This window comes from Trichosurus vulpecula, chromosome 3, assembly GCF_011100635.1.
Source record: "Trichosurus vulpecula isolate mTriVul1 chromosome 3, mTriVul1.pri, whole genome shotgun sequence".
NCBI classification, from domain to species: Eukaryota; Metazoa; Chordata; class Mammalia; order Diprotodontia; family Phalangeridae; genus Trichosurus; species Trichosurus vulpecula.
Window position 1 is genome coordinate 307,696,685 of NC_050575.1, and position 24,266 is coordinate 307,720,950.

At 37.5% G+C, this 24,266-nt stretch overlaps 1 protein-coding gene across 1 annotated transcript in view; it reads right to left on the minus strand.

Moving 5' to 3' along the window:
- The window catches only part of KCNU1 (potassium calcium-activated channel subfamily U member 1), a gene marked incomplete at its 5' end in the record, with an annotated part of 434,479 nt that overhangs the window by 57,255 nt on the left and 352,958 nt on the right, over positions 1-24,266 (minus strand). The window contains 5 exon segments of the mRNA XM_036750000.1: positions 7,654-7,876; positions 12,063-12,222; positions 14,780-14,879; positions 15,498-15,604; positions 18,097-18,288. Coding sequence (XP_036605895.1) covers positions 7,654-7,876; positions 12,063-12,222; positions 14,780-14,879; positions 15,498-15,604; positions 18,097-18,288 — 782 coding nt within the window.

A 24,266-nucleotide genomic window follows, 5' to 3' on the forward strand; every position in this document is an offset into this window, starting at 1 on the left:
CTACAGGTGTTAATTATTTCAACTAATTTTTTAGTTAATTCTCCAAGTATATCATCATATCATCTACAGAGAATGATAGTTTTGTTGCCTCCTTGCCTATTCTTATTCCTTCTAGTTCTCTGTCTGATTTTATTGCTATAACTAGCATTTCTGGTATGATCTTGAATAATTGTGGCAATAATGAACATCCTTGTTTCACCCCTGATCTTTTTGAGAAGTATTCTAGCTTACCCCTATTACATATTGCTCTTGGTTTAAGATAGATACTACTTATCATTGAAAAAAAAGATCCATTTATTCCTATGCTTTCTTGTGTTTTTAATAGGAATGGGTGTTTTATTTGTTAAAAGATTTTTCTGTGTCTACTGATATAATAGTATGATTTTTTATTGATATTGTCAAGTATGCTGATAGTTCTCCTAATATTGAACCAGCCCTGCATTCCCAGCATAAATCCCACCTGATCATAGTATGTGATCTCTGCAACATATTACCGTAATCTTAGTATTTTATTTTAAAAATTGCATCAAAGTTCATTAGGGAGATTGGTTTTCTTTCTCTGTTTTTGCTCTTCCTGGTTTAGGTGTCAAAATTATATTTGTGTCATAGAAGGAATTTGATAGGACTCTACTCATTTTTTTGAATAGTTTAAATAATATTGGAATTATCGTCCTTCGAATGTTTGGTAGAATTCACATGTAAATCCATCTGATCCTAGGGATCTTTTCTTAGGGAACTCACTTATGACTTGTTCATTTTCTTTTTCTGAGATAAGGATATTTAAGTGTTTTATTTCCTCCTCTTTTAATCTGAGCAATTTTTTTCTAAATATTCATTAATTGCATTTAAATTGTCAATTTTATTGACATATAATTGGGCAAAATAGTTCCTAAAATTGCTTTAATTTCATCTTCATTGGTCTGCATTCACCCCATTTTCTTCACTTTAAACCTGTACAAATCAGCATTTCTATATATTACTAACAAAAGCCAGCAAGAAGACATAGAAAAATTCAATTTCAATAACCAAGGAAGTATAAAATACCTGGGAGTATACCTGCCAAGACCAACCGGGGGACAAGATGAATGTAATTACAGGGCACTTTTCACATAAATATGGATCTAAACAATTAGAGAAATATTAATTCCTCATAGGTATGCTGAGCCAATATAATAAAAATAACAATTCTACCTGAATTAATTTACTTATTCAGTGCCAAACCAATCAAATTACCAAAGAATTATTTTATAGACCTAGAAACTGGTAATTTGCTTTTCTTCTTTTTCTTTTTAAAAATAATATTAGCTGGGGGACAGAGCCAAGATGGGGGATGGAAAGCAGGGACTAGCGTGAGCTCTGTACCGAGTCCCTCCAAAAACCTATAAAAAATGTCTCTGAACCAATTCTAGAACTGCAGATCCCACAAAACAGCAGAGGGAAGTAGGGCTCCAGCCCAGCACAGCCTAGATGGTCTCTGGGTGAGGTCTATCCCACACAGAGCTGGGAGCTGGGAACGGAGTGGAGCAGAACCCAGCCTGAGCGGCGTGGACCATCCAGACCGGAAGCCAGGCGGAGGGGGCCCTAGCGCCCTGAATCAGTGAGCTGCGGCAGTTACCAGACTCCTCAACCCACAAATACCAAAGACAGTGGAGAAGGTTAGTGGGAAAAGCTGTGGGAGTGGAAGGAGTTCACGGTTCAGCTTCCAGCCCCGGGAGCAGCGGAGGTGGGGCAGTTACAGCTGCTGCCGCTTCTGGCCTCAGGCCCACCTGGTGGGAGGAATTAAGAGGCGGATCAGAGCAGGCGTGCACAGCCTGCTGAAGATCTAAGCCCAGTCTGGGTTGGGGGTTCTTGGGGAAGGAGGAGTGCTGGTGTGACAGAGCTGGCACCTCCCCCCCAAACGTGGAACATAGAACTCGTTCGTCTACAAGCTGTCATACCTCACTGAAAAACTCAAGGGTCAAGTTAGTTGGTTGGGAATATGGCCAGGCAGCGAAAACACACACAGATTCAGTATCAGACTTTGGATTCTTTCTCTGGTGCCAAAGAAGACCAAAGCATACAGCCTAAAGAAGACAACAAAGTCATAGAGCCTACAACAAAAGCCTCCAAGGAAAACATGAACTGGTCCCAGGCCATGGAAGAGCTCAAAAAGGATTGGGAAAAGCAAGTTAGAGAAGTAGAGGAAAAATTGGGAAGAGAAATGAGAAGTATGCGAGAAAACCATGAAAAACAAGTCAATGACTTGCTAAAGGAGACCCAAAAAATACTGAAAAATACACTGAAGAAAACAACACCTTAAAAAATTGATTAACTCAAATGGCAAAAGAGCTCCAAAAAGCCAATGAGGAGAAGAATGCCTTGAAAGGCAGAATTAGCCAAATGGAAAAGGAGGTCCAAAAGACCACTGAAGAAAATACTACTTTAAAAATTAGATTGGAGCAAGAGGAAGCTAGTGACTTTATGAGAAAACAGGATATTTTAAAACAGAACCAAAGGAATGAAAAAATGGAAGACAATGTGAAATATCTCATTGGAAAAACCACTGACCTGGAAAATAGATCCAGGAGAGATAATTTAAAAATTATTGGACTACCTGAAAGCCATGATCAAAAAAAGAGCCTAGATACCATCTTTCAAGAAATAATCAAGGAGAACTGCTCTGATATTCAAGAGCCACAGGGCAAAATAGAAATTGAAAGAATCCATCGATCACCTCCTCAAATAGATCCCAAAAAGAAATCTCCTAGGAATTTGTTGCCAAATTCGAGAGCTCCCAGATCAAGGAGAAAATACTGCAAACAGCCAGAAAGAAACTATTTGAGTATTGTGGAAACCCAATCAGAATAACCCAGGATCTGGCAGCTTCCACATTAAGAGATCGAAGGGCTTGGAATGCGATATTCCGGAGGTCAATGGAGCTAGGATTAAAACCTCGAATCACCTACCCAGCAAAACTGAGTATCATGCTCCAAGGCAAAATATGGATTTTCAATAAAATAGAGGACTTTCAAGCTTTCTCAGTGAAAAGACCAGAACTGAATAGAAAATTTGACTTTCCAACACAAGATTCAAGAGAAGCATGAAAAGGTAATCAAGAAACAGAAATTGCAAGGGACTTACTAAAGTTGAACTGTTTTGTTTACATCCTACATGGAAAGATGACATGTATGATTCGTGAGACCTCAGTATTAGGGTAGCTGAAGGGAATATGCGTATATATATATATATATATATACATGTTTATGTATATATATAAGTGAATGTGTATGTGTATATATATATGTATATATATAAAAGAGAGAGAGCAGACACAGGGTGAGTTGAAGATGAAGGGAAAATATCTAAAAGAAATAAAATCAAATTAAGGCATAAGAGAGCAACATACTGAGAGAGGGAGATAGGGAGAGATAGAATGGGGTGGATTATCTCACATAAAGGTGGCAAGAGGAAGCAGTTCTGTGGGAGGAGGGGAGAGGGCAGGTGAGGGGGGAATGAGTGAACCTTGCTCTCATCAGATTTGGCCTGAGGAGGGAATACCATACATACTCAATTGGGTATCTTACCCCACAGGAAAGAAGAGGGAGGAAGATAAAAAATAAAAGGGGAGGGATGATGGAGGGGAGGGCAGATGGGGGTGGAGGTAATCAAAAACAAACACTTTGGAAAGGGGACAGGGTCAAGGGAGAAAATTCAATAAAGCGGGATGGGTTGGGAAGGAGCAAAATATAGTTAGTCTTTCACAACAAGAGTATTGTGGAAGGGTTATACATAATGATACACATGTGGCCTATGTTGAATTGCTTGACTTCTTAGGGAGGGTGGGTGAGAAGGGAAGAGGGGAGAGAATTTGGAACTCAAAGTTTTAAAAACAGATGTTCAAAAACAAAAAAATAAAAAGTTTTTGCATGCAACTAGAAAATAAGATATGCAGGCAATGGGGCGTAGAAATTTATCTTGCCCTACAAGAAAGGAAGGGAAAAGGGGATGGGGGGTGATAGAGGGGAGGGCTGACTGGGGAACAGGGCAACCAGAATATATGCCATCTTGGAGTGGGGGGGAGGGTAGAAATGGGGAGAAAATTTGTAATTCAAACTCTTGTGAAAATCAATGCTGAAAACTAAATATGTTAAATAAATAAATTTAAATTTAAAAAAAATAAAAATAATATTAGCTAATAATTTCTATCTTTTATTGTTTCTTCCCATAAAACTAGCACCAAGTTTCATTTATTATCTTTCAATTTTATTAATCTGTCCTTTGATTTTCAATATTTATATTTTGATATTTAATGGGAGATTTTCAATTTGGTTTTTTTATAACTTTTATTTTTCAAAAAAATTTTTAGTTTACAACACTTGGTTGTACATAATTTTGAGTTCCATATTTTCTTCCACTCCCTCCCCCCCCAAGGCACATGGAATCCCATATATCTTCCATGTATAACTTTGCTTTTAATTAATTTACACACTAGTCAAGTTGTGGAGAATAATTATGACCAATGGAATGAATCATGAGAAAGAAGAAACAGAACCCCCCAAAAACCCCAAAAACAAAAACAAAAAAGAGGGAAAAAGGGGGGAAAAAGGCAAGCATAAAGTGTGCCTCAATCTGCATTCATACTTCATAGTTCTTTCTCTGGATGTAGACAGTATTCTCCGTTGTGAGTCCTTTGGAGTTGTCTTTGCACCTTGTGTTGCTGAGAAGAGCAAAGTCTGTCAGGGTTAGTCCTCACAGAGTCCATATATCTTTGGTTGTGTATAATGTTCTCCTGGTTCTGCTCCATTCACTCAGCATTATGTCATGTAGGTTTTTCCAGGTTGTTATGAAGTCCGTGTCATCCCCATTTCTTATGACACAATAGTATTCCATTATCTTCATATACCACAGCTTGTTCAGCCATTCCCCAATTGATGGGCATCCCTTTGATTTCCAATTCTTTGCTACCACAAAAAGAGTTGCTATAAATATTTTTGTACATATGGGTCCTTTTCCCACTTGTGTGATCTCTTTGGGATACAACCCTAGAAGTGGTATTGCTGGGTCAAAGGGTATGAACATTTTTATAGCCCTTTGGCCATAGTTACAAATTGCTCTCCAGAATGGCTGGATCAGTTCACAACTCCACCAGCAATGCAATAATGTTCCAATTTTCCCACATCCTCTCCAGCATTTATCATCTTCCTGTTTCGTCATTTTAGACAGAGATTTTTAATTTGTTATTTTCTAGTCCCATGTCTAATTTCTTTTTATTGATGTAAGCATTTAGAAATATAAATTTTCCCCTAAGTGCTATTTTCACTGCATTCACAAATTTTTGTATGTTGTCTTATTTGGTCATTATCTTTAATGAAATTATTGGTTCTATGATTTGTTCTTTGACCCACACATACATCAGGATTAGATTATTTAATTTCCAATTAGTTTTTGATCTCTGCTTCCAAGATTCCTTATTCAATGTAAATGTTTTTTGGCACTATGGTCTGAAAAGAGTGAATTTAGGATTTGTTTTTCTGTATGTGCTTATGAGATTTTTGTGCCCTAATACATAGTCAATTTTTATGAAGGTGCCATGTACAGCAGACAAAAAAAATATTTCAATTCCTATTCAGTTTTCTCCAGAGGTCTGTCATATCTAACCTTTCAAAAATTCTATTCATCTTTTAAACTTCTTTCTTATTCATTTTATGGTTAGATTTATCTAGTCTTAAAAAGAGTCAATTGAGGTCCTCTCCACTAGTATTGTTTCCTGTCTATTTCCTCCAATAACTAATTTAACTATTCCTTTAAGAATTTGGATAATAGCCATGTAGTGCATATACATTTAGTATTGATATCGCTTCATTAGTTAAATGTGACTTCAATGATTACCTCTTCTAATTAGGTCCATTTTTGCTTATACTTTGTCCAAAATCATGGTTGGTACCTCTGCCTTTTTTACTTCACCTGAAGCATAATAGATTCTGTAACAGACCCTTATTTTAACTCTGCATATGTCCTTCCAGTTGAAATATATTTCTTGGTTTCTAATCTATCCTGCCATCTCCTTCCATTTTGTCAGTGAGTTCATCCCATTCACATTCACAGCTGTGATTACTGTGTATTTCCTTTCATTCTTTTTTCTTCTATTCTTCTTTTCTCTCTTTCTAGTTTTCTATTCAATTCTTGTCTTTTCATCATAAATGCTTGAAAGTCCTCCATTTCATTAAATATCCATTTGTCTCCTCCTGTAGGATTATAATCAGTTTTGCTAGGTAGGTTATTCTTGTATGTAATTCTAGCTCTTTTACCTTCTGGGATATCATATTCTATCCTCTCTTATTCTTTTTTGTGGTAGCTGTTAAATTTTCTGTGATCCTCACTGTGACTCTATGATACATGAATGATTTCTTTCTGGCTGCTTACAGTTCCTTCTCCTCAATCTGGGGGTTCTAGAACTTGGCTGTAATATTCCTGGGTGTTTTCATTTTGGGATTGCTTCCAGGAAGTAATAAATGGTTCCCTTCAATTTCAATTTTGCCTCTGTTTCTAAAATATCTGGGCAATTTTCCTCTATCATTTCTTGAAATATTATATCTAGACTTTTTTTTTAAAAAATTGTGGTTTTCATAGTCCAACAATTCTTAAATTATCTCTCTTTAATCAATTTTCTAGGTCAAATGCCTTTCCAATGTTTTCCAAATATTTCATATTTTCTTCATTTTTTAATTTTATTGTATTGTTTCCTAATATCTCCTAGAGTCATCAGTTTCCAGTTGACCAATTTACATCTTTAGGGAATTATTTTCTTCATTTAGGGTTTGTATTACTTTTTCTTTTTTAATTTCATTTGACCAATTCTACTTTTTAAGGACTTATTTTTTTTTAGCATTTTTTTGTGCTTCTTCTAAGCTATTGATTCTCTTTGCACAGTCCTCTTGCACTGATATTCTTTTCCAAATTTTTCCTCTTATTTAATTTTAAAAAATCTTTTTAAGCTCTTTTTTTTATCACTTTCTTTAGCTCTTCTAGTAATTCTTTGGGACTTGTGTCCAATCTGCATTTTTCTTTGTGACCTAGCCTTTAGATATTTTCATATCCTTGTTTTCCCTGAGTTTGTGTCTTGAGCCTCAATTTTACCATAGTAGCTTTAATGGCCAGTTTCTGTTTTTATTGCCTACTCATTTTTCCAGCCAATTTCTTTGACTTTAATATTTATATTTGAGTTAGACTTTGCTCACCTCTGGGGTGGAGGGTGGGTATCACTCCTAAGCTTCAGGTATTTTTGCCCTGCTGTTTTCATAGCAAGTTCTGGAGGTCTGTAAGTTTTTGGTGCTTCAAAGGTGGTATATTCTGGAGAGAGGTGTGGTCATTGCTCTCCTGGTTTGCATTCTGATCCTTCCCCAGGAAAAGCCCCATTCATTCCTTGTGACCACAAGTTCGAGCACTCCTCTCTGTGGAACTGCTACCATGAACTAGAGACCTTATTCTGTCTCTACCATGGAATTGCAACCAGGGGCCCTGCTTCCTTGTCACTGCAAGTGTTTTTTCTGCCCTAGAAATGCAATCCCAAACCAGGTAATGGGCAGTGGAGTTACCAAGCTGTGCCTGGTTCTGAGCCCAGTGATTGCAAAGGGGCCTTTAATCTTTTTCTGACCAATTGTCCAATCCCCTTACTATTTTGAAGTGGTAAGAGATAATGAAAATGTTGCTGCTACTGCTGCTGCTGCTGCTCTCAGTGCCTCCATTATACAGCTTCCAAGGTCCACAGCTTGAGTTGCTGCCACACTGTGCTCTTGGCCAGCCCCCACCTCAGTGTCACAGACATCTTCTTCCAACCTCTTAAGTTTTCTTGGGCTGGAAAAATACCTCACACCAACCTTTTGTTGGCTATGGAACTCTAGAATTAAATTTAATGTGTTATTTTAAAGGTGTTTGAAGAGGAATGTGGGAGAGTTTGACAGGTATGCTCCTTCTACTCCACCACCATAGCTCCCAGTATATTCATTTAGAATATGCTGTGAATATGACATAAAATATTGGCCTAAGTCTACTTTCTACTACATTGCTTTCCATTTTTTTCCAGCAGATTTTATCAAATAGGGAGTCTTTCCTAAATAATTTATATTTTCACCTTTATAAAATATTGGTTTATTGAACTGCATTATTTCTGATTCTCTCTTTTCTAGAGTGTTCTATTGATCTGCCTCTCTATATTGTTTTTGAACCAATGTCAAATAATTTTTATAACTGCTGCTTTATAATATAGTTTGAAGTTTAGAAATGCTATTCACCCTTCATCACCACTTCTTATTATTTCCCTTCATAGTCTAACTTTTTATTTATCCATACATGGAAAGATGGCCACACCAATGCAATATTAATGGAGCTGTGCACTGATACAATCAATCTGGAAAACAACTTGAAATTATGCAAAGAAAATGATTAAAAAGTACATATGCTTTAACCCAGTAATTCCACTGCTAGGCAAGTATCCTTTTGAAGTCAATAAAATAACAAAAAGGATTGATTTATATACACTAATGCAAAACTCAAAGTTTTAATAGATCAAAACTTCACCTAGACTTTCAGAAGAATCCATAATATTTATTTTTAAAATTTTTTTCAATTACATGTAAAAATAAGTTTAATCTTTGTGTTTTTACAATTTTGAGTTCCAAGTTCTCTCTCACCTTCCATCCCCTCCCCACTTTTGAGAAGGCCAGCAATTTGATAAAAGTTATACATGTACAGTCATGTAAGATATATTTCCATATTAGTCATTTTGTGGGGAAAAAAACACAGACAAAAACCTCAATAAAAATAAAGTTAAAAAAACCAATAGTACACTCTGGTCTGCATTAAGATTTTATAAATTTTTTTCTCTAGAGGTGAATAGCATTTTTCATCATAGGTTCTTCAGATTTTTCTTGGATCTTTGTATGGCCAAGAAAAGCTAAGTCATTCACAGTAGAACATTGTAAAATTTTGCTGTTACTGTGTACAATAGAACCTGTATGTTTATAGCAGCATTTTTTGTGGTTGCAGAGTACTTGAGTCAAAATAAATATCTGTAGAACTTTGTTCGGTTGTTTCAGTTGTGTTCGACGTTTTGTGACCCCATTTGGGGTTTTCTTGGCAGAGATATTGGAATGGTTTGCCATTACCTTCTCCAGCTCATTTTATAGACACAGAAACTGAAGCAAACAGGGTTAAGAGAAGGGATGGATAATACTCTCGAAAGACTCCACCATAAAGATGTTGATAAACTATCTGATAAACCTCCTTTATGGTTCACTCAGTCAAAATTCTGGTAAATGCTTTCTACTGATCTCTAGGACACTCTCCTTATTTTCTCAATTTGTTCACTGCCTGGATCCTAGTCTCTCCTTCTCCTTCCCACCCCCTGCCTTTTTGTTAATTAGCTTAAACATACATAGTGATACTCTTGCAAACACTCTAATCCCTCAATTTCTCAACTAAGTCATTTGTTACTCTCAGGTCCATCTCAGTCCAAACAGAGACGCTCATACGCATTCTCTTCAGCATGCTGTTTAGCTCATCCTTGGATCTGCTCAACATTTTCCCAACTCTCACCATCCTCACTTCTCTGATTGAAGGGCTGGAAGGTGGAACACTAAACTTTATCTAAAGCCTTATTTTATAGAATGCAGAACTTGGAATTTGCAGTTTACCCCCCTTTACACCCACAGCTCTGCTTGATCTTAACTTTATGGAACAAGATCCTCTCTGCCCCCCACCATATCAAGTACCCTCTGAAGCCCCCATCTCCGCTTTCTAGATTCCTTCTTGATATAGTAACTATTTTTTTCTTTCTTATTTGTATACCCAGCACCTAGAACAGTGCCTGGCAGATAACAGATACTTAATGTTTATTGAACTCAATTGAATATGCTAGATCTTACCATCACCCACAAATGTACCACTTCCATTTTCATGAATTCTGGTTTCCTTATCTGATCACTGTCTGTCATTGCATCCCTTCCTCTGACATATGACCACAAACCCTATTCTTCAACTTTATAGTGACCTCCAATCCTCTCAAGTCCTGTTCTTTCCCAGGGCATCACCCTATATACTAATTATAACCTCTCCTGTTTCCCATTTTGAACCCTTGATAAATCAATTTAAGTCAATACTGTTACCTTGAGTCCTTTGCTCCCTTATTTACCTACCCCTACACCCTTGCCTTTCTAAGTCTTGCTCTTAGATTATATTGATTATATTCACCATTATGTGCCTTTTCTTGTAATCAGGTGCTACTGAATTAAGCTGAACAAAATTGTGAAATTGTGACAACCGGATCCGCTACAGATTTATGTTATATAATCTCAATTGGGCCCTCACTGGCAAAGAAATTCTTTTACACCTCCCTAATTGACCTAGTATCCCACTTGCAATAGTGTCTTTTCCACATCTTTTCATGCCTTCTCTAACCTCCCATAGCTTCCTCACCTTCTGCCCTCTCAGATGAAAGCCTTACTTTACATTTCATTGAAAATCCGAGTCATTTACAGAGCTCCCTCTTCTCCACTCTTCATTTCACATCACTCAGATGCCTTCAGCTACTGTTGCTTCCTTTACCCTTGTCTTTCATGAAGAAGTGGACTTCTACATCTTTGCCAAGGCAAACTTCTCTACATGATCAAGTCATCCCATTTCATCTCATTTTCTCCTGCAGATTTCCCCCTATATCATTCCTACTCTCTCACTTATCTGTAATCTCTCCCTATCTACTGGTTGCTTCCCTGGTTCCCTACAAACGTAACCATATCTCCCTCATCCTCAAAAAATTTTCAGTTGGTCTGTTAATCACTTCTAGTTCTCTTCCCATAACACTCCTCTCTTTTGTGGCTAAATTCCTTGAGAAGAAGATCTAAAATTGATGTCTCCACTGCCTTTCCTCTCTTTCTTTTCCAAACTCTATGCAGTCAGTCTTGGTTTCTGAGCTCATCCTTTAACCAAAACTGCTTTTTCCAAAGTTACCAATGATCTCTTAATTGCCACATTTTGTGGCCTTTTCTCATTCCTCATCTTTCTTGCTCTTTCTGTATCCTTTGACACTGTCAGCTCCTCTCTTCTCACTGATGGAAGCTTCTCTCTAGGGTTCTATGGCACTACTCTATCCTGGTTTGCCTTCTACTTATCTGACCACTCCTTCTCAGTCTCTTTTGATTGATCTTCATCTATGATAAACCTTAAAGATAGGGTTTCCCTAGGCTCTGTCCTGGACACATTTCTCCCTCTAACCAAGATGCGGGGAACCTATTCATGTTGGAAGGCCACATTAATATTTAGCTGTAATCAATAAGTAATCAAATAATCAAATTCAAGAAACTTCAATTAGGTATACTTAAAAATATACTTTATCTTGTAAAAAATCTAACTACTATGTACTTAATAATTTGAAAAAATGAAAACTATTTGTTACCTTTAAAGTTAACTAACCTTTTAATGACTTTGTGGTGTCTGCTTTTTGTTGGAAAGCATTTGAATATTTGGTTGAAGTATGGAGGTCCTCAGTTTTAGTTGATCATCTAGATGGGTATCAGTCATTTCTGACCTTAAAGCTGTCTTGATTTTGGTTAGGTAAGAGAATGTAGATTTCCAGCAATAAGTGGTTGAAAAGCAAGAAAGCATTTTTTGGGCATATTGCTGAAGACGTGGGTATGCTACTGCATTTTTCCACATTTCAATCGGATCTTTCTTAGCAGCAGACAATGACTTTAAAATGTCATCAACTAAGACCTCAATCAATTCCATCTATAGGTCTTTAGGTGCCTGGGTGATGTCAACTAGGTGGAGCTGAAATGTTAATGTAAGTGTGATGTCATGATTCTCAAGGTCAGTGAACCTTTCATTGTATTCTCCAATTAATAGGTCTATAACAGCTACATGTTCTTCCAATGACTCACATATATCATTCTGCTCATCAGTGACCTTTGCCAACTGGGAAAAATGTCCATCCAACATTTCCTTTTGAAGAAGTGTTTTGAAAAAAAAAAACAAATTTCAAAATGCTCGAATTTTCTTTTGCCATATATTGTATGTAGACTTGGTTTTACCTTCCCAAGAAATATTCAAGTCATTTTGATTTGACATATCACACAGAAATACAACATTTCTACGGAAATCTTCTTTCAATAATTCATATTGCTGATTCCGTTCTTCATAAAATTTAACTATTTGCTCTCCCAGAGATAAAATTTTGGCTAACATCCGTCCCTGCAATAGCCAATGCATTTTAGAATGATACAGCAAATCCACACTGAATACTTCCTCGTTCAACTTTAGTGTGTTACGAAACCGACGATGCCATGTTGCATTTTTGCCCGAATATAATTAACGATACTCAAAACTCATTGCAAAGTGTCACTTAAAATAGTAGCTTTAGCACAGAGATTTTGCTGATGCAAGATACAATGAAAAGAAATGAGAGCATCTGGATCTGTTAATACTTTTCTTGATCTGTGCAATGAACCCTTCATGTTTTCCTGTCATGGAAGGTGCACCATCTGTATGTACACTCACTAAATTTACCAAAATCACTAAGCCATGTATTCTGCAATCCAGTGACACTGACCGCCTTGGTGGTCCTCATACTAGATGCTTTATCTCTCTGTTCTGGTCATTTTTATTGGTAGTCTCCCATGCCTGAACTTTTCCCCTTATTTCCATTTCCTGACTTCCCTGGACTCCTTCAACACTGGTAAAATATTTTTTTTTCCATGTAAGAGTTCTAAAGTCTTGATTAAAGAGGATTCTAAGTACATATTGAGTATGAAGTTGCTTGTAAGTGAGGAAAAGAAAGATTGGTATTTGTGTTCCTATACTCTGCTGATTCTATGATCCATGGCTTTCCTTGGTAAACTCATGTGAATGAGAGGATGGGGGCAGGGGAACTGTTTGGAGTTAGAAATAGGTCATCAGAAAACCCCATTAACTGATTATATCCTCCAACTAGACACAAGGTGGACACATTGGTAGGAATTTGTGTGTAAGGTTTTCAGAATGAGGAACTACAAGATAACTTGATCCTAGGTTAGCCATTACCCAGCATCCACCCTTTGATTGCAAGTTGAGAAGCAGCCCAGTGGGTATGCTACTCCATATATCTAATTTATATTTATATCCATCTATATTATCTATATCTAGATATTTATATTACAATTAAGATCTAGATGTATCTAATCTATCTATAGAAATAGAGACAGATATGTATATACATACACACAATGCATATCATATATATACATATATATGATTTATACAATTCATATGCAACAATATAATTCAATACATATGTACGTATATACAAATGTGTAGATCTATGTATGCATATACGCATGTGTATTATATATGCCTGCATGCATACATGCATATATAAGTAACATGTAAATAGATATACATATAAAATAGAATGAATAACTTTAATATGTATACATACATTCATATATAAGTAATTATAATAATAAAAATGTAAAACCAATACTTCTTTTTGAGAAATATAGATGGCATCTGAGAGAAGAAGGCCCCAAAAAGCAGAAGCAGGAAAAATAGGTTAAAATTGCAAAGCAGCAAATGTAATCTTCATGTGAGGAAAACATTCCTAATTGTAAGCACTACATGGATGTGGAATGCAATGCCTCACAAGGTGGTAAGTACATTAGAGGTTTTCAAATTAAGACCAGATAACTAATTATGGGAGATGTTTTAGGAAAGATATCTTTTTAGTTACAAGTTGGACTCAGGTTCTAGAGAGCCCTTCCAACACTAGTAATTAATTATTCTGAGATAGGATTAAAACAGCACCAAATGTAATTGGATCAAAACCCAGGATACTAATTTTGAATGGGAATGAGGTTGAGAAGAAAAGAGAAGGAAGTGTAATATTAAGAGGGTGGGAGATACTTAGGATGAGATTCACTTGAATCCCAGTCTTCTGACCCCTGGAGGGCACTGACCCAGTGCCCTTTACACACCACCACTGTGCCAGGGGACCTCAGATGAAGGTGAATAACATGAATTTATCAATTAGGCACCTGAAGGACAGGGGAGTAAAGAGGAACAGATGGGAAGGATGTAATGGAACTTTGCCTCCTTTGCTAATTGCCCTTATATAAATGCTGTATCAGTCCTCAAATGCCTTATAGGCATTCCTTATATATTCACCTAATTGAACTGAATCCAGCCCAATCTGTTTATTCAGAAAATGAAGAAATTAAGACCCAGAGATTTTCAGTGACTAGAACTAATACACAGCTGGCAAATGCCTGAGCCAGGACTAGAACCTTGACTTCCCTGTTTATAGACAAGAGCTCCTCTGCTCTTGGGAAAATCAACAATGAACTCTAGCTGTAGAGACAAAAAGATTTTTATTATTATTATTATTCAGCATAATGCATTCCTTTGGAATGACTCAGATCTTTGTTTTATCCTTGGTTTGTTTGTTTAAATTTTTATTTCACAGAGACTGATTTGTCTGGTTTTGGTGTCATTTCCCTGACTTTTCTTCTGTTTCCATAGCCAAGAATAATAATTTACAGAGCTTTGAAATTGTGACTATTGAATGTCTGTTGTAAGAGGCTGCAGCTTGTGCTTGCAGCTCCTCATTTTCTTCTGAATCTCTTCTTTGTAGCAGAGATGTTCTCTTCATAGCTCTTTCTCCTCCTCTTCCGCCCTCTTCTATTTCTTCCTCTTTTTCTCCTTCCTTTCTGCCTCCAGCATCATATTCCCTCCTCTTAGGTAATTTTGACCTAAGTTCTGTTGTGAGTGAAGTTGCCACATTATAATGAGCAATGTTGAATGGGATGGCACAATACAATAGGTCTGTAGGGTATATTTCAAAATCATTGTCTGGCCGAGTAATCACAAACCTGTAAAAGAAATCACAGTTGAAACTTGTACCAACCCCTGCAGTGAAGCTGTGTTTGGAGAAAGCATTGTAAAAATTTTTACAGGGTTCAGTGGGATCAGGGACACCTGAATGTTAGAAAGGATAAAAAAAAGCTCGTTTTGATGATTAAGATAAATATTCAAGGCTAAAGAAAGAAAATTTCCCTCCTTTGATGGAGACCTGCCCACTACATTCTCCCATTCAATGATTTAGTTGAAGAACTACTGGGCATGGGGCCGTTCCAGTAGGAAAACAAATACACCATACACTGTCCAAAAATGCAAAGTGGTCATGGCTGAGGAAAGATTTCTAGCTAGGAGGGTCAGAGATAAAAATGAACTAAACTGTATGAGAGTCTCAAAGTTTCTAGATTAAGAAAGGGATTACTCATTGTCTCCATTGCTGTTTACCTATCACTTACATTGAGTTCACTCCCATTCCCACAGCCCTTCTGCCCTTACAACTCATCCCCTTCAGCAACTTCTCTGTCTTCTCCAATCCCCAGCAGTAGATTTATTCATTAATGGTCACAACTGAATTTAAACAGCTTTTTTGTACCCTGCTGGGCAATCTGCATTTTCAAAAGTAGCATACTTCCCTTTTTTGTAGTGGATTTTGGCATTCATCATCTATCAGGCGATATAGGCCAAGGCACAGGATTCCAAAATTGTCCAATGACCCACAGAATATCTCTCCAAAAGTATCCCTAGCCTAGGGGAAAAAGAGGAAGCCCTATTGTTATTGGATAAATAAATCAGTCAACATGAATTTATCATTGCAACACTTGGTTCTCCTCAAGAGCAAAAGTGGTGGAGGTAGGAGATCTTCTTCCTAACATCACGGTTTGAAGATACTTGGTCATTTAGTCTAGTTACTAGTTTTTAGAATACTGCCCTGGCCATTTTTATGTCTTGGTTTTAGAAATGTAAAGAAAAGTAAAAACAAAACGAACAAAGACCCCAGTGCTTGCTCTAAAGGATATCACAGTCTAATGAAGGAGAAACAAATACAATTAATTATGTACAAACAACATATATACAGGATAAATTAGAGATAATCTTAGAAGGAAGACATTAAGATTAAGGAGGATTGGGAAAGTCTTTTTTGTGGAAGACAGAACTTTAGCTGAGATATGAAGGGAACTAGGAAAGCCAGGATGGAGAGAGTTCTAGTTATGTGTGACAGCCAGTGAAAATGCCTAGAATTGGGAGATGCAAGAATCAGCAAGGAGGCCAATATCTTAGAATCTCAGGGCATATGGAGGGTGGTGGCAGAGGATAACGTTTAAGAATTTTGGGAAAATAGGAAGGAGCAAGGTGATGAATGGCTTTGGAAACAAGGAAACAGAATTTTATATTTGATCCTGAAGGGAATAGAGAGCCACTGGGAGTTATTAAATGAGGGCAGGAGGAAGGACATGATATTGATCAGTCTTGTGCTTGAGGGAGATCAGTTTGACAGCTGAGTGGAGGATGAACTGGGTAGAGAGTTGAGGCAAGGAAACCAACCACCAGGCTATTTCAATAATGCAGGCATGAGGTGATGAAGTCCTATACCAGTCTGATGGAAAGTTCAGAAGAGAGAAATTACTTACAAGAAAGATGCTAGGAAGGTAAAAATGATAGGAGTTGGTGATAAAGCTGAGATAAAAAAACAAAAGCCTTCAACAAACTGGAAAATTTGGTTTTCAAAGTATTTAATGAGCTTCAATAGTGAGGGACCTCTAAGAGGTCATATCGTATTATAAGACATATTTTACTATAAGGTCATAGTCTCAGGTGCTCCCTGGGGCCCAAATGTATGAGAAAGTTAAAAGACCTTAAGCAGAAGTAATGGCCTCTAAGGTCAAACAAATCCAAGAGTTTCTCTCAGATGGAAAAATGAAACAAATGTAGGCAACACCAAAATTCAGGACAATATTCCACTGAGAAAGAGTGAAAGGGAATAGTGATCCTTGCAAACCAGTTTGATTTTTCCTTGACAGCATAAGAAGTTTCAGGATGCCATGCCTCCAGATCATAATTACTTATTGACATATCTGCCAATATCAGTTGAAAAATTCTGATCTACTGAAATAATAAAAGGGAGGTAAAATTGAAAATTTGGTACGTAGTTTTTTTTTCTTTCACTTTGGGAATTTAATTTCAGCCTCGGAAATTAAAATCCAGAAAGCACATTAAGATGTGAGTTCCTTGAAGTCAGGGACCATGGTTTTGCCTTTCTCTGTATTCTAAGCACAGTACACACCTTTATACAATATTGTTGTAGTTTAGTCATTCACTCATCTCTGACTCATTATGACCTCAATTGGGGTTTTCTTGGAAAAAATACTGGAATAGTTTGCCACTTATTTCTCCAGCTCATTTTACAGATGAGGAAACTGAGGCGAATAAGGTAAAGTAACTTACCTAGTGTCACACAGCTACTAAGTGTCTAAGGCCACATTTGAACTCAGGTCCTCCTGACTCCAGGTCTGGCATCACCTAGCTACCCTAGCTGGTACCTAGTACGTGCTAAATAAATACTTGTTAGCTTACAGTGACTTTGAATGATGTGGAAGGTGTATGTGGAAACCCACAGAAAGAAGTGGTGGTATGTTGAACCTGTACCCTGTACCGGAAGCAAGTTCTTCCATCTTCTGCTGCAAATTTTCTGTTGCTTCTCCAAACCATACCAGTTTTACATTCTTCACATTAGAATGGATTCCACTAAATAGCATAAAATTGGGGGATAACAGTACCCAAGTGTACCGAACCTATCCACATATTTATCCATTCCAGGGCCACAGATGTGTCTTTCTCTATTCTGATCCCCTAAATGTGCTGTGGATCTGTTCGCATCTACCAGGGTCACCCAATTCCCTTTGGCATCTTTATCTACCTCTACTTCTCCACATTTCATTGGATTAAGCAAACACAGACATCAGCCCACAAAAACCACAAGATTCAGTTCAAACACAAGTTCCTCAGAAAACCAACCTGGAAAGGGTTGGGAAAGAATCATAGATATCTTGCAATTCTTTTATGCCCATTTTTCTACTAATCCATCCCATTTTATGTTAGGATCCTGTATGAATAAATATTTACTCATTAGTTGTTCTGAACTTGAATTAACACAGTTAACCTGGTCATTTTTGACACCATCCGAAGAGCAGAAGAAGGGGAAATCAATAGTATGGAAAAATTAAAAAAAAATGAACTTACAGGAAGGTCCCTTAACATTGTTGTATTCAAGGAGAGAAGAGCCAGTTTACACCGGCCTCTTCCAATCAAGAGTGAAAAGCTGCTATCATGAGAGGCAATGTTTTCCTTTTCCACATGTGGCTCCATTTCATAACTCACCCCACCTGTCACTAGCATTTGTAGAAATTCGAGGACATGGTAGTTATAGAAAGCCTAGAAAAGAAGGACAGAAGCAAGTGAAATGGTCAGGAAGGAGGTGACAACTGATTTATAGAGACCCAGAAACTGAGAGTGAGGGTGGGCAGAACTTTTTCAAAACCACATTTCCCAAATCATCGTTATCCCAGGTCAAATGCCAACTCTTCTGTGAAGCTTTCTTAGATCTCTTGTTAATTTCAGCCTTTTCCTCACTGGGCCTCACATGCATCTTAGGTACTTGTCCTGTTTTGTATCACAGATACTTTTGTGAGTTTTAATAGCTCCTTTCTAGAATGATGTGCACCTCTCATGTAATGCATGTGTCACTATCACATTCTGCCTTTCTCCCTGCCCATGAGTTCCATGAGGGTAGGTGCTATATCATATCCAAACTGTGAACCTTGCCTAGGGCTGAGCACCATGGTCTGTACCCTGCAGGGGCTTACTAAAATTGTTTGCTAAATTGAATTGGATTTTCAAAAAATATGTTTTTAAAAAATCAGGCCAGTACTTTATTGGTTCTTTTTCTTTCAGTTTTGTTACTCCTATATGTCATCTTAAGACTTTCATTTTTAGTCTCTATTTAGTTGTGGGAAGTGGAGTGGGGAGGTTAATTTGTTGCCTAATTCATTGATCTGCTCTTTCTTTTGTTGATGAAAGTGTTGCAAGGGTGGGGAACCTGTGGCCATGAGGTCACATGAGGCCTTCTATATCCTCTGGTGCAGCATTTTGACTGAGTCCAATTTTTACAGAATGAATCGTTTTATTAAGAGGATTGTTCTTTGAAGTTTGGGATTTAGTCAAAGTGCTGCACTTGAGGACCTAGAGGTATATACATTTTCCCTAACAACTACTTTAGCTTTGTCTCATAAGTTTTATTATATTGTTTTATTGTTGTAATTTTCTTTGATGAAATTTTCTATCACATCTATGTTTTAGCCTTTCACCAATCAATGAGAAATATGTAAACTTTTTTCTGTTCCCACTCATTTAGTTCACCACCACATATGTTGTATGTTTGTATCCTTTAGCTATTTTGGTCAGTGTCAATGACATTAACTGAGAGCTCACTCTGCATACTGTATGGCAAAGGAATTACTGCATGTTGACAAATACTTTGGACTAGATGTCAGAAGGCCTGTGAGCCAGGGTTTTCATTCCAATCACAACATTCCCTATTGTTGTTTTTAACCCATCTCTTTCAGTTTCCCTGCTTATAAATTGAGGATAAAAATAACTTGCTGTACTTACCCCAAATAAGATGTTGGTAATGATCCAATACGATTTTTATTTTTCCCCTTAAATCCTCCTATTACCATCCTCTCGGTCCCCCAGGCTCATAATCTAGGTATCATCTTGGATTCCAAACTCACCATTACCCCCCACCCCCCGTATCCAATCTGTTGCCAAGGCCTGTTGATTTTACCTTAGCAATGTCTCCAATAGGACCCCTTCTCTCCTCTGACACTGCCCCCCCACTCTGACGCAAGCCCTCCTTACCTCACACCTAGAGCACTGTAATAGCCCGCTGGTGGGTCTACCCACCTCAAGCCTTTCTCCACCCTAATTCATGCTCAAATTTATCAATTAAAGTGCTTTTCCTAAAAGATGGGTCTGATCATGTCACCCCTCCCCCCTCCAATAAAGTCCAGTGCCCTCCCATTGCCTCCGGGAGCAAACACAAAATGCTTTGTCTGGCATTCAAAGTCTAGCCTTCCCCACCACCCCCAACACTTTTCCAGTCTTCTTATACCTTACTCCCTGACATATAGTCTTCAATACAGTGACACTGACCTCCTGTCTGTTCCATTCCATTTCTTGGCTCCGGGCATTCTCTCTGTTTCCAATTCCTGGAATGCTTTCCCTTCTCCTCTATTGACCTCCCTGGCTTCCTTTAAGTCCCATTTAAAACCCTACCTTCTAGTGGAAGCCTTATCCAACCCCTCTTAATTCCAGTGCCTTCCCTCTGCGAATTATTTCCTACTTACCATGTTTATAGTTTGCTTTGTGTGTTTTTGTTTGCATGCTCTGTCCCTCGTTAGATTGTAAACTCCTTGAAGATAAGAACTCTTTTTGTATTGCCAGTGCTTATTAACATAGTGCCTGGGACATAGTAGACACTTAATAAATGTTGATTGATTGATAGATTGTGCATGTAGAAGACATTCAAAAAGAAATAAATGGGAGTGAGATCCAGCTATAGCTGAACTCACAGGTATCACTTTGTTGACTATTCAGCCCAGACTCCATGAGCAGTTTCCTATCAGCTACTGCTTCATCTATATATCATTAATAAATAGACTAATGGGTCTTCTCTTCCAATCTATATGCAGTATGGTAGGCTTAATGGTCAGAAAAAAAAACTATTTAATGAGTATATGAAATTACAAGAAAGGAAGAAATGATGCAATGTTTTTGGGCATAGGAATTCTATGTAGTTACTCATTCCCCATATTACTGCAACAGTTATACTAGAAAAATCATTTTAATAATATATTTTACTTGCATGGCATTCCTTTTCTCTCTTCTTTCCTGCAAGAGATAATATTAAATCCAATACAAAATAACTAGCTATGAGAAAAACATTTTAACCTGGGTATGTATCTTTAAAAAGCATGTCCTTTTTCAGTAAAAGTTAAAAATCTCATTTCCTAAATCAAATTTTCTATAAATGTAACTATCAATGTGGCATTCTTATTGGATGGTTTTGCCTTTCCTCAAGGTTTCCTGAGCGTGCTGGAGATCTGATTGTTTAATTTTCATTGTGAGCATTCTACAAATCAGAGCTTCAATTATTGTTTTGTTGATTGTCTAAACTTAAGTGAAGTGATGGAGAAAATGGTAATAATGTTAATAATTTTACATTTAGCGTAAAAGGGTGTCATGCAGACATTTTTTTCAGAGAGCTAGTTGTTAAACATTAACCAGCACACCCTTCTTTTGAACCCACAGTTTATGTATAAAAGCTTCACTAAATATAAGTAAAACAGCCCCCTATTGTGATTATTAAGAGGGCTCCCCAATATAGACATAGATATAAAGGTTTCTGAAGGAAGAATAAAGAAAAAACCCAGAGCTGAATTTTTCCCTCCCATGTTTATCTTTTTTGTGTGTTATGGACAAATTTGGTTTTGATATGGAATTCTGGTATTGGACAGCCCATAATTTGAAAAAGACAATGAGAAAGTTCTCATGTCCACTGTTTCTCACAACTCCTGAATATAGCATTCTTTGAGACCAAACATTCTTAGTAACATTCCCTGGATATTGGTATGATCTATTCAAAGAGAACCAGGGAAAAGGACTGCCTGAATATTTCCCAAATGTAATGAAAGTATCATCATTCTACTTCTCCACTTTAATCTCTGTTCTCAAGACATCTCATAGGGGAATCTGACTCCTCCTAATTCCCCTTTGCTCTTCTGCCCCTCAACCCACCAAAACCCAGAAGGATGCTTGTGGAATATGCTCCCTCCCATGCCACCCTCTGCCAGTCTTAAGGAGCCAAGATGGGGACGAATGGAATTATTAAATTCAGTCTAAGCCTCAATCTGATTAAGATCATATGACTGTATTGTAAAGCGATCAAATATAATGCAGTTAATGTAATTCTCTACTGTTTAAAGTCGGGGTTTATATTCCCGTGTTATCCCAGAGTGCTCTGAGGGATTCTGCACTTTGCATATTTAACTGAGGAGGATTTTACTTTAGAAGCATCATTTCTTCATTTCTTCATATTTGACATCAAAAGGATCACATTTCTATGCTGGGAGAAATAATGGGATTTATATGTCACCCTTATGCTGGGCTTTCTTCTCTTCTCATTACTGCAGACTCAGATGTGCATTCTGCCTTTATTAAAGAAAATCTGTAAGTTGCAATGTGCTTTAAATACTTTAGGACCTTTAAATTTCCAATATTTGAACACTTGCTATAACAATAGGGAAAGATGTAGATTTAAATGGAAGCAGCTGGAAGACCAGTGCCTGTGAAGTGAGAGTTATCTCAAGGATCTATTAACACTTAACACAAGAGATAGAAATCTCTGAGCCATTTGGTGCACATTTAAAAATCAAAGATCTTCCAAAGGAAGTTCTAGAATGAGGCAACCTGGTTCTAGAATCTAGAACCTATGCCGCCTGAGTAGTTCTGGCTCTGCCACTAACTGACAATATTAACCTTAAACAAGTAATTTCTTCTTTGCTAAAAAGAAAAAGCAATTGCCAATGGCAACCCTGACCAAGACAAATTAAGAGTGGACAGGTTTGGAAGTTTTCAAGTAAATTCAAGTAATGTAAATCAGAGCTGTCCAACCTTAGGTTATCTTAGGGCCACATTAAAATAAAATAGTTATTTGAGGGCCGCACCCAGAATAAAAAATACAGTACACTAATAGAAAGTAGGGGAATGCACATCATCAGTATGACAGGTGAAGGCTCAAAGTGAGAAAGCAAACACAAAACAACAAAGCAATGACACAACAGTATAAAGGTAGGTGCATACTGACTACTCCGCATCCCACAGACGGATTGAAAATTCCATGAGGTATGTTCTGTCTGCAGTACTGCTTAAAAACACCAAAGAAAATTAACATCAACAAGATTATTTATTAGTGATGGAATTTAAAAACCTAATATGCATTCCATGCAAATTATTATTTTATTTTTTCGCTTGTGAAAATTAAAACCCACAGCTGGGCTGCATAAAATCAAACTGCACGCTGCATGCAGCTTCGGGCCATATTTTGGATGGCCCTGATATAAATGGAGTTAAGTAGCACAGTAAATAGAATGCTCCATTTGGAGTCAGAAAGATCTGAGATACAATATGGCCTCAGACACTTAATAACTGTGTGACCCTGGGCAATTAACTTCTGTTTGCCTCAGTTTCCTCAACAATAAAATAGGGAAAATAATGACACCTACCTCCCAGGATTGTTGTGAAGCTCAAATTAAATAAATTAGTTAGTCAACAAGCATTTATTAAACACCTTCTATGTACCAGGTTCTTTGCTAAGTACTGGGCACGCAAAGAAAGGCAAAAGATAGTCCTTGCCCTCAAGAAACTCATAATTTAATGATAGAGACAACAAGCAAATCTATGTGACCAAACAAGCTAAATACGGATAAATAGTAAATAAATTATGAAGACTTGGGAAAGGTTTCCTGTAGAAGGTGAGATTTTACTTGGGACTTGAACTCAGGCAGGGAAGCTAGGAGGCAGAGATGAGGAGGGAAAACATTCCAGGCATGAAGGATAGCCAGAGAAAATGCTGGGAGCCAGGAGATGGAATGTCATGTTGGTGGCATGCCTAGGAGGCCAGTGTCTCTGGGTCAAAGAATACTTGATTTATGGGGGAGTTGTAAGGTGTCAGAAGATTGGAAAGGTGGAGGGAGGAGGACTCTGTTAAGAAGGGCTTTGAATGCCAAACCAAGGATCCCAAACAGGGAGCCATTGGTGTTTACTAAATAGGGTTGTTGTTGTTTTTGTCCTTCATTCTTGAAAAGGACCATGACATCAGGAAGGTGATGCCATGACATGCAAGCGAATTGGATTTAAGTGAGAGAGGGCTGTGCAAAGTCACCAGCCTCACTTTCCTCTGGAGCCATTTGGGTCCAGTGGCCAGATATACATACATCTGGATGATCGGAAATGCCCCCAGATGTAGAGGGAGACCTTGACTTTTTTAAGCTAAGGTTTCTCAATCAGTTTGATTGAGGCAACACCCATTCAGTGATTAAGGCTAGGTAAGAAATCAGACAAAGAATTCCTTCTTTTACCTAGTCAAAAAATCAATCTGGAAGGGGAAGACCCTCAGGCTTTCTGGTCAAAGCAGGATGAATTTCTGTTTACATTCGCTATGAGCCAATCAGGGCCCAAGCAATGACCAAATGGTGCTTGGCCTGAGAGGTATTGTTGGTCAGTCAATGAGAGACAGAGTGATTTGGATTGAAGGTATTGTAGTCCTTACCGGACTACAAACTCCTGAATAA